We start from the raw sequence: 14,893 nt of genomic DNA on the forward strand, positions 1-14,893 counted from the left end.
TTTTTTACATTATGAAGTCTAATTCTGAGACTGAAGAGATGGCTCAGTGGTTATGAACACTGATCGTTTTTCCAGAGGACCCAAATTCAATTCCCAGCACCTACATGGCAGCTTACAATTGTCTGTAACTCCAGTTCCAATGTACCTGACACCCTCATACAGACATGCATGCAGGCAAAACACCAGTGCGGGGAAGGAGGGAGGGAGGGAAGAAAGAAAGAAAGGAAGAAGGAAAGAAAGAAAGAAAGAAAGAAAGAAAGAAAGAAAGAAAGAAAGAAAGAAAGGAAAGAAAGAAGAAAGGATGAATTCCAGTTTCAAGTATAGCTCTTGTCACTTCAGTGGGTCACAGTTGGAGCCATTTTTGATGTGGTGTTGAGGAGAGTTCTGTAGACTGTTTTTGGCTCCTTGAACTCCATCATGATCAAGGCAACATATAAAAACATTTTTCCTAAATGCTGTTAAAGGTATGCTCCTAAGGAGTGGTGGTTTGAAAGCGTATTGTCTGTTGTTGGAATGTGTAGGAAGGATTAGAAGATGTGGTTTAAACTTTTAAATTTTTAAAATTTAGTTTACCTTTTATGTTTATGAGTGCTCTTAGGGATCAGAAGAAGAGGTCAGATCCCCAGGATTAGGTTCTGGGTGGTTGTGAGCTGCCATGTGTGTGCTGGGAACTGAACCTGGGTCCTCTGCAGGAGCAACAAGTGCTCTTTATTGCTGATCCTTCTCTCCAGGCCCTAAAAGAAAGCATTTAATTGGCGCTTGCTTACAGTGTCAAATGGTGAGTCGATAAGCATCATGGCGGAGCATGGTGATAGGCAGGGAGGCATGGCGTTATGACAGTAGCTGAGCGCTTACATCTGATCCACGAGTTGAAGGCAAGGAGAGAGCGGGCCTGGTGTGGACTTTTGAAACTTCAAAGGTCACCCCCCAGTGAAACACCTCCTAATCCTTCCCAGATAGTCCACCAACTGGGGCAGTGCTTATTCAAACCACCGCAGTTAGCATACCCTTAACAGGCTAATCCATTGCTCTTCTGCCTGACGTGTGGCAGGCCATGGCGTATTACCTGTGAGTAAGCAAAAACCTGACTGTGGAGAATCTTATTTCCAGCACAGCCAGGGAAAATGTGCAGTGTAGACCATCAAGCTGAGTTGCCATTAGACTCTCAGTCAGAACAGCAGGCCTGCAAACCATGTCGTCCTGTCACCCTACCAGCTGTTCGCCACCATCTAAATGACATCCTGTAGTTCCTCACATAGACCCAGCGTCAGCCCTGGGGAAAACCAGCTCCTGGACATTTTGTCTTCCACTTGTTCCCCAGGCAGCAGTCCTATAGAAGCCATTTGAATTCTCTAGTCGAAAGTCCTAGTGGTCATGACATTGGCGTGCTCCACATAGAGCTATCACACTGAGATTGTGTCCACCTGAGCACTCCAGTTTAGGCTTGATCCAGTGTAGGATCTTACTAGTTCTCAGGTAACATGTGCAATAATACTGCTTGACGGGAGGGTCTCATGCCATCTGTTCTACAGTATTAAGCAGCAATAGAGTTTTCTGTTAGTGGGAAAGCTGTAATCACATTGATACGTTAATCTTTAGGGAAGGAAAGAAATCTTATAGCATGTTGCTTAATGTGAGTTAATTTGTTTTGTCTTCCTTAGGCTGACATTTTGGACGTCAATCAGATATTTAAAGATTTAGCCATGATGATCCATGACCAAGGTGACCTGATAGGTACGTACTAATTAATCCCTCTAACCTTGGGTGAGTACAAAGGTCAATAAGGTGGGTCACCTATGGACTTAAATTTAGTAATCTCTCTCTCTCTTTTTTAAGGTTACTGAATTCATTTTCTTATAGAGTTAACTGTATAGGTCAAAGATCTGTCAGCACCGCAGCTTTTAGCTCCAAACTCTTGCAGGATTATGGGGTTAGCAACTTTTGAGGCAGAGTTTCTCTGTAACTTTGGAGCCTGTCCTGGAACTAGCTCTTGTAGACCAGGCTGGCCTCAAACTCACAAAGATCCGCCTGCCTTTGCCTCCCGATTAAAGGTGGGATTAAATCCCTTTGCTGGGATTAAAGGTGTGTACCACCACTGCCCAGCGGAGTTAGTAATTTTTAAAAGCTTTTTTTTTTCTTTTTTTTTGGTTTTTCGAGATAGGTTAAACCCTGTATAGGTGAATCGCATTCTTAATAACCTCTTGCTATTAAATATTTCAGTATTTATTAAGAATAGGGATGTTCTCTTATCAAGTTACCTGTAACCTCAGCACTCAGGTGGAGGGTCAGGTCTTCAAGGCCAGTGCCAGCTGCGTGGCGTATTGCTGAGACTGTTGAGGCCAGCTTGGGCTACATGAGAGCCTATCTCAGAAAATTAAATGAAAAGAAGTAAATTTTAATTTCATGATTGGGTGGTAGTAGTGAAATTAAGATCTTGGCATCAAATCTGTTCCGAGGAGCTGGAGAGATGGTGCAGTAGCTAAGAACAGTAGCTGCTCTTCCAGAGGACTCAGGTTTGTGCCCAGCACCTACACAGCAGCTCACGCTCATCTGCAAGTTCAGTTCTAAGGGGTTCAGGCCCTCTTCCAGGCTCCAGACATACACACAGCACACAGACATACATGCAGATAAAACACCTGCATACATTTTAAAAAAAGAAGGGAATTGTTTTGTTTGCAGTATTGAAATTTCTGAATGTGCTGAAATGTGCACTGTATTTTTTACAGATAGCATAGAAGCCAATGTGGAAAGCTCAGAGGTGCATGTGGAAAGAGCCACTGATCAGCTGCAAAGAGCTGCTTATTATCAGGTAAAAGTCAACACCCAAGAAAGCCCCTCTGTGCTGTAGACTCAGTGAACAGCTAGGCTGTGTTGACACACTGCAGACAGTTGCAGCCCTTTGCCTGGGTTTAAGCTGGAGGCAGGCAGTCATAATTTGTAGCCCCAGTCCCATTTTTAGTATTTATCTTTGTACCAACACTATCAAAGCTTGAATAACTTATACAGAAGTTGTGTGAATGCAAAATTTGTCTCATGAGTTAGCTTGATGCCTAAATCTAGCATGATGCTAATCTTACATCGTAAACATCTGGGTTGTTGGGGGAGTAAGAGCTACAGGGAAAGTGGAGCTTCAGAGACACCTTACGCTGACTGCTGGCTCCGAGCATGGACGGCGTAGAATCAACTGTGGCAGCTCTTTGTAAACAGGCTTAACCATGAAGGGGATTCTTCTGTCTTTAGGACTTCATGAATCATTTTGGGTTTTTTGTTTGCTTGTTTGTTTTATGAGTTAGGGTCTCACTGTGTAGTCCTGACTGGCCTGGAACTTGCAGAGATCCTCCTGCTTCAGCTTCCCAAGTGCTGGGGTTAAAGTCATGTGACACTGCACCCAGCTCTTTCTTGGAGTCTGCAACTCAGGTTTTAGTTATAGAAAAGGAAGTCCTTATTCTCTCTCATCTGGTGTTGCATGGCTCTTTAAAAGTAGTTTGCATTTTAGTCATTTCTGTATTCCTGGGCTATTCTGGGGCAGCTGTATTTTATCTGTTAATATGCTTGAGGAAGTTGTGTTTTGTAATAATATTTCCTTGAAAAGTGATAACTTTAGTTTACAGCAGTAATTGAGTAATCACTTCTACTTAGTGTTGTGTTATGTGGGAATTAAGAGAGGTTAGTGAGGCTATAGCAGAAAAGGAGAGTTTGTGCTAAATGTTAAATGAGAAAAACTTCAAATGTACAGTATGATCCAGTTATAACAAACATATAACAAACCAACAGTGTGCATGGATGAGCGAGCAGAAGGAACACAAGCCTTTAACCCAGCATCAAGAGGCAGAGGCAGTAGATCTCTGTAGATTAAGCTAACATGGCCTGTAGAGACAGCTCCAGACAGCCAAGCCTACACAGTAAGACCCTATCTCAAAAACAAATAAAACACCAGAGAACAGAAAGAAATAGAATCATGTTAACAGTCTTATCTAAAGAAAAAAATCTTTTTTTCTACTGCCTGTATGTTTTACAGTGAACATCCTATTTGTGCTAGGTGTAAAATAGTTACTATAATACTCAGGGCCTAGGGAGAAGGCTCAGTGGTCCTGACTTTCAAATCCTCAGACCCTTGTAATTCCAGCCATGGACGGTAGAGGGGGATCTTGGAGCAAGCTAGCCAGTGTGAGACAAGGCAGATCAGCAATGACACCGAGAACAGAGGTGTAGCTCCTCTGCGAAATTGTGTGTCAACAATTTAACTTGTACTTATTGTTGAGAACTGATGGCTTGGGTTTTGGAAGATGTTTGCATATTTTTGCATGGTAAGAGTTAATTATAGGCTGGGGATGTGGCTCGGTAGTAGAGCACATACATACCTAGTGTGTACAAGGACCTAGGTTCAGTCCTAGCAAGGAAATAGGAAAATGTTATTATGAATTCAAGGAGGCAGATTATGATGCACTCTTGGAATCTTAGGTATAAAAATTTTTACTTGTTTCATGAGTGTCTTTAAATATTTCTTTCCTCAGAAAAAATCTCGCAAGAAGATGTGTATCCTCGCGCTTGTCCTGTCAGTAATTCTCACAGTCTTGGGAGTGGTTATCTGGTTTGCTTCTAAGTGAGGTGTGCTTGCCTCAGAGCCTTCTCCTGCTGAGTTCTTTTCAAGAGCAAGTGCTCGAGGGAATCTTGCCAGAACAAACTGACCACAGAAGAGAGCGTGAACCAGAGTGTCCTGTGATAATTTAGCTAGAAACTAACTACTAACTAGTCCTTGGAATTAGTGACCCATGGAGACAGTATTTATCAATTTATGCATACATCCTATTGATTTCTCAGATAAGGAATTAACTATGTCTAGTTTCCTTTCTCTTGTATTTTGATTGCCCTGTATCCCAAGTGTTTATTGACAGTTCCATTGTGGATGTTCTTTTTGACAGGTGACACTACAGTCTTATAATATTGGGTTTTTTTTGTACATATACAAACTTTACCTTTTTATGAGCATCTTGAGATAAATTTTTTTTCTGGAGCCAGCCTATTGAGATCTGAGAAACTGTACAATATGCCAGCAATTTTTATTTAACATTTTGATTTGAGTTTCTGGGGGGATCTGATCTCTGTTTTGCAAGATTGGCACTATGTGTAACTGGGGAATAAGAACCCTGCACCTGTGACTGCAGATGAAATGGAAAGAGCCTGTCTGTCAGAGTGGGCCCATTGTCAGGGCGCAGATGAAAGTCTGGGTTTAAGTTAAATTGACTTCATTGTCTGCTGGTGTCATTTACAGAGTCCATTCCCGCACACTAAGTCACCCACTCCAGTTGTAAAAAGATTCGTTTCATTAACACTGTTTAAGCAGTCGGGCCCTCTTCTGCCTGTCTGCACAGAAAGAGAGAATTAGGCAAAGCATGATTTTGGCAGCCGATGGGAATTGTTTGGAATGACTCTGTCCTGTCGTTCACTTGTGGCTTACATTCCGGTTAGTGGTAAATGCTGCTGTCAGAGGCTGACCCAAGCCTGGTAAGGGTTACCTGGCTTTGATGGCAAGATTTTAAAATTCAGACTGAAGTGGGGTTTAAAACTTAGGTCTGTGAACCTACTGATAAAGCAAAGAAAAGGTTCATTTTTGTAAATAATACTGGTTTAGTGATGTTAGACTTAGCCTAATTTATGAACAAGAGAACAAACTCTGCATAGTTTTAGACAAAAACAGTTTTAATAAAAGGTTGCTGTCTTGTAATATAAATGTTGTCCACTGCCCTTTTTCACAGGCCTAGAACTGTAGAGAGAGTGTAATTGGTTTAGGTGTTCAGATAAATGTGAATCGAGGCCGAAAACGTCAGCTCATCCTTCAGTGCATTGGAGGACTTGGCTACTGTTGGTATATTTATGTTCATTTCTTCTATTCCTCTTAATGTTACTTAATCTTGTTCTACACTAATGTGATTGGTAGGGAAATAAGGGCCCAAATGCATAAGTTTCTTTGCACTTTTGCACCATCCCGCCTACTTCATACAAATAAACATTTAAAAGCTTTTGTAGTTATTTTTTGAGTTAACGTCCTAATGATGTAGGTAACGTGCTGCCATGAGAACGCAGCCCAGCAAGGAGACTGGAGAACAGGTAAGGATTGGCTCGGCAGTGGAACAGGCATTGCTGCCTTTCTTTGAAAACCAGGACAGAGAGCAAACTGTGGTTTGCACATACTTCTAATCCAAGAACCTGAGGGGACAAGACAGGAAGGTTGTGAGTTCCAGGCCAGGCTGGGGTACCTAGAAGGTTTGAGATCAGGCTCTGTGTTTAAGAAAGAGAGGGAGAGCTGGGCGGTGGTGGCGCACGCCTTTAATCCCAGTACTTGGGAGGCAGAGGCAGGCGGATCTTTGTGAGTTCGAGACCAGCCTGGTCTACAAGAGCTAGTTCCAGGACAGGCTCCAAAACCACAGAGAAACCCTGTCTCGAAAAACCAAAAAAAAAAAAAAAAAGAGAGAGAGAGAGAGAGAGGGAGAGGAAGAGAAGACTGCTGTCTGCATAACCAGTGATCCACATGGCAGCTGCAGAGAAGCCCCTGTTCTCAAATCTGGTCTTGGATACATCATTTGTGACAGTCCAAGAAATAAAAAAGGAGATCTCTTGTGGCAAACTATTGGGAACAATGAAGTGGCTGTAATTCCATAATACCGTGTCATCTACTGAGTGATGGTTATCATGATGGCCATGGGAACAAATAGGAACTTGCTCTAGAGTTTGTGGCAGTTGTCAAGAAGCTCTAATAAACCTGTTCCTAGAATCCTGCTTTGTGCCTGATGATCTCTGGAGGCACCATGGTTAAAGGGTGGCAAAGCTGTGGTCTCCCTACCAGAGATTCCGCTTTCATTAGTTTGGTATATTTCCTAGACACAGGAATCTGTTAAAGCTCCACATGTGTACTGTGTGTAGCCAGGGAGAGAACCATTGTTTGCAAGTCCAAAACTAGAGTGGGGCGGGAAAGACCTGAGGAATTCCCCACCAGTAACTTGCTGACGGTATTTAGACACATCGCTTAGCCCATAAGCCCCATGTTTTCTCAACTGGTCTTTTTTTTAAAAAATGTAATTATTTATTGATTCTTTGGGAATTTTACACCTCCCCAAACCCACTCATTTCCTATTCCCTCCATATCTACTCGTCACCCTTACAGTGTCCCCCACCCAAAAGAAAATTGGAAGATAAAATAAATTCAAAACAAACAGCAACAATAAAATACTAAACTCCTCTGTCTTTCCTGTCTCTCCATCATCTTTGTTCATTTAGTGGCATCGAGAGCTGTGATGTGGCATGCTATTGACCCTTTTGTCCAAACAGCTTTACTTGCAAATGTTCATTGTAATGAGTTGTTGGTCTGGTTCAAGCCTTCTGGCTTTTGGTACACCATCAACACTGGACCCCACCTAAAGTCCTCTCAGATATCATGCTGTTGCCCAGAGTCATGGAGATCCTGTGGCTATGGTTCCACAGGACAAGTCTCTTCAGGCGTTTCAACAGGTCATAGATGGGGTAGATGTTGGGGTGAGCCAATTCAAAGCACTGGATGTGGGCTTGGGTGGGGACTGAGTGATCAGTCCAGTCTTCTTTTTCACTATAAAATCCCTAAGACAACAGATGTATAGTCTGAACATACAATTCATAGATTTATTCCTGTATTCCTTTCCATTTTGCACCTCCTGTTCAGCTTCCTGTATTGAAATTGGAATGTTCTAGGATTGCTGGGTACTTTGACACTTTCTTAAAAAGGAAAATAAATGTTATTTATGTATATGAATGTTTTGCCTGCATGTATGGCTGTGTACCATGTGCATGCTGGTACCCTTAGAGTTTAGAGCAAGGGTCAGATCTCTGGAACTGATATTACAGACGATTGTGAGCCACCATATGGGTACTAGGAACTGAACCTTGATTCTCTGCATAAGCAGAAAACACTCTTAACTGCTGAGCCAACTTTTCAGTCCCTCTAGTAGTCTCTTAGTGCTACATGGAGTAAATAAAAGTATTCTGGACACCTTATTGGTAATGTTTCACAATAAGAATTTGATAAATATTAGACTGGTGCTCTCAGAGCAGGGGTGCAGGCATATGTGTCCATGTGTGCATACCCACATGCACATAAGACTTTGGAGAGTGCCAACCACTCAGTATGCAGTCTGTGATAAACTTGTACTGCTTTGTACCATTGGGCAGAGACTTCAAAGTGAAGTTACCAGGCAGGCATGGTAATATAGGAAATGAATGCTAGGACACCGAAGCAGATGGATGACCATGAATTCAAGGCGGTCCTGGCCTATACAGCAGGGCTACATAGAAAGACCCTGTTTTTGTTTTTGTTTTGTCAGTGTGTGTGTGTATGTTTTTTTTTTTTTTTTTTTGTTTTTTGAGACAGGGTTTCTCTGTGGTTTTGGAGCCTGTCCTGGAACTAGCTCTTGTAGACCAGGCTGGTCTCGAACTCACAGAGACCCGCCTGCCTCTGCCTCCCAAGTGCTGGGATTAAAGGCATGCGCCACCACCGCCCGGCTGTGTTTTTTTTTTTAAGGAAGGAAAAGAAGCTAAATTACCATTCAGTCTGCAAAATAAATCACTGAGCCCCTCGCATTCCACTATTTTGTATGTCTTTTATTTTCCCTTCAGAGACTGCCCTAGTCGTGGGAACGAAGCTTCTGCTTTTGGTCACTTAGTGCAGACTGTACAGCTCAAGTCGCATCCAGGCCCTCTGGAAGAGCAGCCAGTCATCTTAACCACTGAGCCACCTCTCCAGCCCCAAGTCAGGATAGGTAGGACTATGTAGAGAGACCCTGACTCAAAAAGTAAAGTAAGACAAAATGAAATACAAAAAAAAATTATTAATACCCCATTCTGCTTTGTGACCCAAAGACCGAGCTGATGGGGGGAAAATCCCAATTCCAAACTTGAATTCAAGCACTGGCTGCTCTTCCAGAGGACCTGAGTTCCATTCACAAGAACCACATGGTGGCTCACCAGATCTGTAATAGGATCTGATGCCCTCTTCTGGCATAAAGACGTACATGGAGATAGAGCACTCATATACATAAAATAAATAAACTTTTTTTTTTTAAATCCAGCTTGATGTAATGTTGCAGTTACATCTTGAAACTTGGAGACTGATCCAGAGGAAAGTTTCTTAAATAGGCTTATTTAATTTTTTTAACTGTCTAGCAGTCCTTTTCTTAATAAATAATTTTCCAGAATTTTTGAGATAGGATCTCAAGAAGCTTAGACTGTGTAGCTGAGTCTGTCTTCTGGAATTCCTAATCGTGCTACCTCTACCTCCATAGTGCTGGGATTTCAGGCATGTGCTACCACACCCTTCCACAATTTGTTTCCTAAAAAAGAAAACTGCCAGGTCATCATGCCAGGTTTCTGTGGAAGTGTAAAAGGGACATCAGCTGCATACTAGCAATGTATGTCTGTGAGGAACCCATGAGAATAGTGACAGCCTGGCCTTTGACTTTATGTAGACTCAGGTTTGAATCCCATCCTTGTTTTAGCGTGAGGCTGGATAGCGCACTCAGCCTCTCCTGGAATCAATGCATCTTGAATATGGGAATATCATGTGAGACGATCATATGAAATATATACTTTCCGTTAGCACTCCAAAGACAAAGCCATTACAACCAGCAAGGGAGGGGCTTAGAGGAAGATGGCAACACTAATGCTTCCTTGTATAGTATAGTCACTATGACCCAAGTAGAAAAATCCTAAGGGGCTTTTATTAACCATTTGATCTATGCTCAATGAAACTTAGAACGTCTTTTCCTGTTCGGGCCTGCGCCTGGCTGAAGTTTGTCCAAAGTTTTCATAAACAGCCTACATAATCTCTGACAGACTCCTAGTAACCTAATCATGCCCTCAAGCCTCTAAAACTACTGGTGCTGGAGAATGAACCAATGACCTCATTCGTGCATGTTGAGCATTCTTACCATTGAGCTATAACACTCCGGACTTGGATGAGAAAGGACAAATGAGTAAGGATGCGGCTTTCGGATGCAGCTTTCCGGAGGAGGGCTGGAACAAAAACGGAATGAGCAATCACTTCTCTCTCTAGCGATCACTTGCTTATCTCTAGCTTCTGGAAGCGCGAAAGGCTGGGTGCTGAGAGTTAATGCAGATTACAAAACTCAAGAGCTTTTGGGGGAGAAGCGGGCAAGAAACCGACAAGCCGCTTCAGACTCAGAGACCGAGGAGAACACAGCAAAAGGCGCACACTTCAAAATAAAAATCACCACCAGAGGCGCCCCCCAGAGCGCGCTTGCGTTGTGCGTGAGTGCGTGCGTGCGTGCGTGCGCACAGGCTGCTGGGAGGCCGCCTCTTCCCTTTCGGCCTCCCAGTTTCCCGGCGTGCTTCGGGCCCGCCAAATGGGAGGGGGAGACGCAAGATGGCGGCAGCCGCGAACTCCGGCTCCAGCCTCCCGCTGTTCGACTGCCCGACTTGGTGAGTGCCGGGGCTGCTGGGGTTGGAGCGGCCTGGCGTGGGCTAACCGGGGCAGGAAGGGAGGCTGGGTTTTTTTTTTTGTTTGTTTCTTTTTTTTCTAACTAAACGAACGGCTCCAAAGGAGCCTGGAATGATTGAGGGAAAACTGTTCGCTGCGAGGGGCCGGGCGACGTGTGGAGGAACCGGGGCCCAGGCTCCGAAGGAGCTCGAGGTTGGGGGGCTCGAAGGCGTTCACTTGAGGCAGCCCTTGGGAGATCAGCCGCTCGCCGAGGTGCTTCAGGCTTTGGCCCCTAACTTGCCCCAACTCATTGAGAGCCTGGTGCTCTCCGGGAGCATCATACCTGGGCCCCGTGGTGAACGTCCTGGGCGCGCACGAGCAGGCTTCCCTAGCCGGGCCCGACCTGATGCTGCATCCCTCCATGGCTGCTGCATCCTCAAGGCGGTGCTGACCCTCCTCCCGCGGACTGGGAAGCTCCCCGAGGGCAGAGATGGCGCGGAACTAGCCCCTTGTTCTCGGTGACCAGACCAGCACGAAGCTCGGTACAAAAGACACCAGGAGTTGCTGGAATACATCCTTTTCATCCCTCGGGAAGTTGATAGGAGTAGTAAGGTGGTTTAAGCTTTGAGTAGGGTGCAGGATGGATAAATACGCATTGCTTTGCACGAGGATGCCCCCCGAGTTAGAGCCCTTTCTGCTGTTGCGGCTCCTCGCGGTTGTTAACATGTTACTTGTCGGTCTTCTGTTACATTGAGACCTTCAAGGGCAAAACCCACGCGTCCTTCTCAGCTCCTAGGCCCGAGTCACGCACATCATAGGATATCCAGAAAATATATTTTGGCTTTAATGTTCATTGTAACCTATTTCTCCAACAAAATGGGCTTTTGTCCAATGCACTGCCCTTTCAGCTAGTGCCATAAAATGTTGGAGCAGAACCGTGAGATGACTGTGGAATCTTCAATTAGACAGACACGGTATGTTTCTTCTGTGCAAATGTAAGGGCCCTGGAAGCAAATGAATGTTTGGCTGTTTTCTGGATTTCTTTAAGCTTAAAAAAAAAATATATCCATTTGCTTCAGCCTACAAATTCTTTATCCACACCGGTCCCTGGCTGCACTGATTTCAAATTTGGGCCAGCCAAATATAAAGAGACTCTTTGAGATCACCTGTCATTAATTGTCAGGTGACTTGACATGCACACATCCCCTTTGGATGATAAAGCGAAGTATAGAGAAAAGTTCGGTTAATTATGTTTCTGTAGAAAGACCTGTTCAAGATACTTGATTTAGGGGCCATGAGTTTGATTTGCCCTAATTCCCCTATTACACATCTGATTTGGTCTCAAGAGTTCATGGGGTAATAGATTCTGCTTAGTTTTGTGGTGAGAATAATATCGATCAGTCCCCAAACTAATTTTTGTTATTGTTTGGTTGGTTTAACATTTGTTTATTTGGGGGCAAGATCCTGGCTGGTCTGGAACTTGCTATATAAACTAGGATGGCCTTGAACTTAGTGATCCTCCTGATGTGTGCTTCTGTGCCCAGCAAAACATCTGGTGTACTCTGTCTTAGAGTAAAACCCCAAGTTAAACCAGGCAGAGTGGTGTATGCTCTAATCCCAGCACAGAGAAGGTGAAGGTAGGAGGCTCAGCTGTTCAAGGTCATTCTCAGATACAAACCCACTAGGGTTTGAGGCTAGCCTGGGATATATGAGACCCTGCCTCAAAAAAAACAAGCAAAAAGAAGAAACCTCTCTAGGTGAAGAGACATACTTATACCCTGAGCTGCTTTCTCTCTGAAGTGCATAGCCAGTGTTAAAATGCCGCGTTTTTTTTTTTGTTGTTGTTGTTTTGTTTTGTTTTGTTTTTTAAATTCAGATCCACCAAAATCTCTGGAACAATTGAATCACTTGGGAAGAAAGTGTCAAAGGTAGATAGAAAGAAGATCTCACAGTGAAGTACGTGACACTTCTGTTCGAACACGAGCTAATTATAGGCTGGCAGGAAAGCCACGATGTTGAATGGGGTAGGGACTGTAAAAGGCATTTATGGACTTATCCTGAAAAATACTTCTTTTTCCTCTTCTTTTCCAGGGCAGGCAAGCCCCCACCTGGCTTGCATCTGGATGTAGTGAAAGGAGACAAGCTAATCGAGGTATTGAAATACACCCCGTTCTAGAGGTTTTCACCAGTGACTCTCTTTCCCACCCTTCTCCTTTGCTTGTTTTCAGCAATGCTATTTTCTTCTTTGTTTTTTAAGGTTTTTTTTTTTTGGTTTTTCGAGACAGGGTTTCTCTGTGGCTTTGGAGCCTGTCCTGGAACTAGCTCTTGTAGACCAGGCTGGCCTCGAACTCACAGAGATCTGCCTGCCTCTGCCGCCCAGTGCTGTGATTAAGTGTGTGCCACCACACCAACTTGATTGGTTTGTTTGTTTGCTTTTTTTTTTTGGTTTATTCTTTGGTCCCCCTGTTAAAAGCTCATGGGACTGGGGGTGTGTCTGTAATAGAGTGGCTGTCTAACGTTTGAACAACCTTTTTAGATTCCGTCTCCAGCACTCAACACTCTCCTCTCCCACGACACTCAGTGTTTCATTATTTCTCTCACCTTGCAAATGGAGATAGCTTTTAACAGGTCATGGGCCTGCAGGGCCCAGACAAACTGGGATGCATAGTTTACAATAACTGAGGAAATTTATGATATAAATTGAGTTTAAAATTGAAGCTGCTTCTATGAGATTAAGGGTTAGTTCCTTTGGGATGGTGTGGTTAGGTAGGACACTTGTCAAAAAAGAAAACGAAATGGAACTGAAATCTGTTCGTTTAAAACTAAGGGTAGAAACAAAGTACGCTGGCAGACACCTTTAATCTCAGCACACGGGAGGCAAAAGAGGCAGGTCTCTGGGAGTTGAAGGACTATACATTGGGTCCCTGTCTGGGAAAAAAACGGGAGAGACAGAATCAATCTCTCTCTTTCTCTACACACACACACACACACACACACAAATAAAATTATAGTTAAATACTATAAAGGAAATTTTTGTTGGAATTACAGCTTCTGTACAGGTTTTTAGAGTCTCTATCACACCAAACTCTAAAGTGCAATGATTAGCTGTTAGGTTGTATTAGGGTTTTGTTGTTTGATTGGTGTTGAGACAAGACCTGGCTATGTAGCCCTGGTTGACCTGGAACTTACAAAGATCCGCCTGCCTCTGCTTCTCAAGGACTAGGATGTTATTCTTCTGTATTTGAGATAAAGTTCCACTCCTATAGCCCATAGTGGCCTGGAACTCACTGTGTAACCTGGCCGGTTTCAGAGTCTTAGGTCGTCAATCCTACCCCAGTCGCCCAAGTGCTGGGATTGTGTGAGTCATCATATCAGGCTTATTTGTGTTAACATATGTAGTTATGTACCAAGAAAGAGAGGTAAGTCCACTGGTTTCATAATTAGACATTAGTTTCAAAGTTCTGTTATTAAAAGTAATTGCCCCCTCCCCCCCGGCAGGGTTTCTCTGTGGCTTTGGAGCATGTCCTGGAACTAGCTCTCATAGACCAGGTTGGCTCGAACTCACAGAGATCTGCCTGCCTCTGCCTCCCGAGTGCTGTGATTAAAGGCGTACGCCACCACCGCCCGGCTCTAAATGTAATTCTTTTTTTCTTGGTGTATATAATAAACATACAGATGCTAGCTTGAAAAGTGAGGAGTCTTAGGGGTGGGGTGGGGTGGCATAGCAGGAGAAATGGCCTGTCTCCTACAGCCCCTTTGAGTTCTTTTATGGAAAAGATCTTTCATGGAAGGGGGCATCTCAAATGGATATTCTAGGAACTAGTTTAATGAAAAATATCTGGAAACCTCTTTTACTCCAGGTGGTTCCATGGGAAAAATTTTTGTTGCTATGTAGACTAGTGTGAAATTTGAAGACATAGAAATCTACTTTGTGTGCTGGAGAGCTGTCTCAACATGTAAAAGGCTTGCTATTCAAGCCCAACAGCTTGAGTTGGATCCCTGGAACTCATCTAAATGTGGGAGAAAAGAACCAACTACACAAAGTTATCCTCTGACCTCCTACACTGCCTGTTTCCTCCAGTAAACACAGAAACAGAAAAATAATAATAATAAATTTAAAGATAAGATTTATTTTGTTACTAAAACTCAGTAAATCTTTAGTTTGCAATAAGAATAAGCATGCAAGGGACTGGAGAGATGGTTCAGAGGTTAACCATCAGAGGTTCTTCCAGAAGTCCTGAGTTCAATTCCCAGCACCTACACGGTGGCTCACAACCATCTATAGTTAGATATGGTGCCCAATTCACTCACGCAGACATACATGCAGGCAGAACACTATCTACATAATGAATAAGTCTTTCAAAGGGCTTTTACCTTATTCAACATCCTATGATTATTGGTCTCCATCTGCTGGTATTCTTCTTTTTTTTT

The 14,893-nt window shown here is 43.5% G+C and overlaps 2 protein-coding genes across 2 annotated transcripts in view; both read left to right on the forward strand.

The window, feature by feature from the left end:
• The window catches only part of Stx12 (syntaxin 12), a 31,151-nt gene extending 25,128 nt beyond the window's left edge, over positions 1-6,023 (forward strand). The window contains exons 7-9 of the mRNA XM_005353113.3: positions 1,662-1,734; positions 2,727-2,809; positions 4,515-6,023. Of these exons, the coding sequence (XP_005353170.1) occupies positions 1,662-1,734; positions 2,727-2,809; positions 4,515-4,607 (249 nt within the window). The 3' untranslated portion in view covers positions 4,608-6,023. The remainder of the gene's footprint in view (positions 1-1,661; positions 1,735-2,726; positions 2,810-4,514) is intronic.
• Positions 6,024-10,378: 4,355 nt separating this feature from the next.
• Ppp1r8 (protein phosphatase 1 regulatory subunit 8) overlaps positions 10,379-14,893 on the forward strand; it is a 26,280-nt gene continuing 21,765 nt past the window's right edge. The window contains exons 1-2 of the mRNA XM_005353114.3: positions 10,379-10,464; positions 12,554-12,614. Coding sequence (XP_005353171.1) covers positions 10,409-10,464; positions 12,554-12,614 — 117 coding nt within the window. The 5' untranslated portion in view covers positions 10,379-10,408. The remainder of the gene's footprint in view (positions 10,465-12,553; positions 12,615-14,893) is intronic.

Source organism: Microtus ochrogaster, chromosome 10, assembly GCF_000317375.1.
Source record: "Microtus ochrogaster isolate Prairie Vole_2 chromosome 10, MicOch1.0, whole genome shotgun sequence".
In the NCBI taxonomy this organism is placed as follows: domain Eukaryota; kingdom Metazoa; phylum Chordata; class Mammalia; order Rodentia; family Cricetidae; genus Microtus; species Microtus ochrogaster.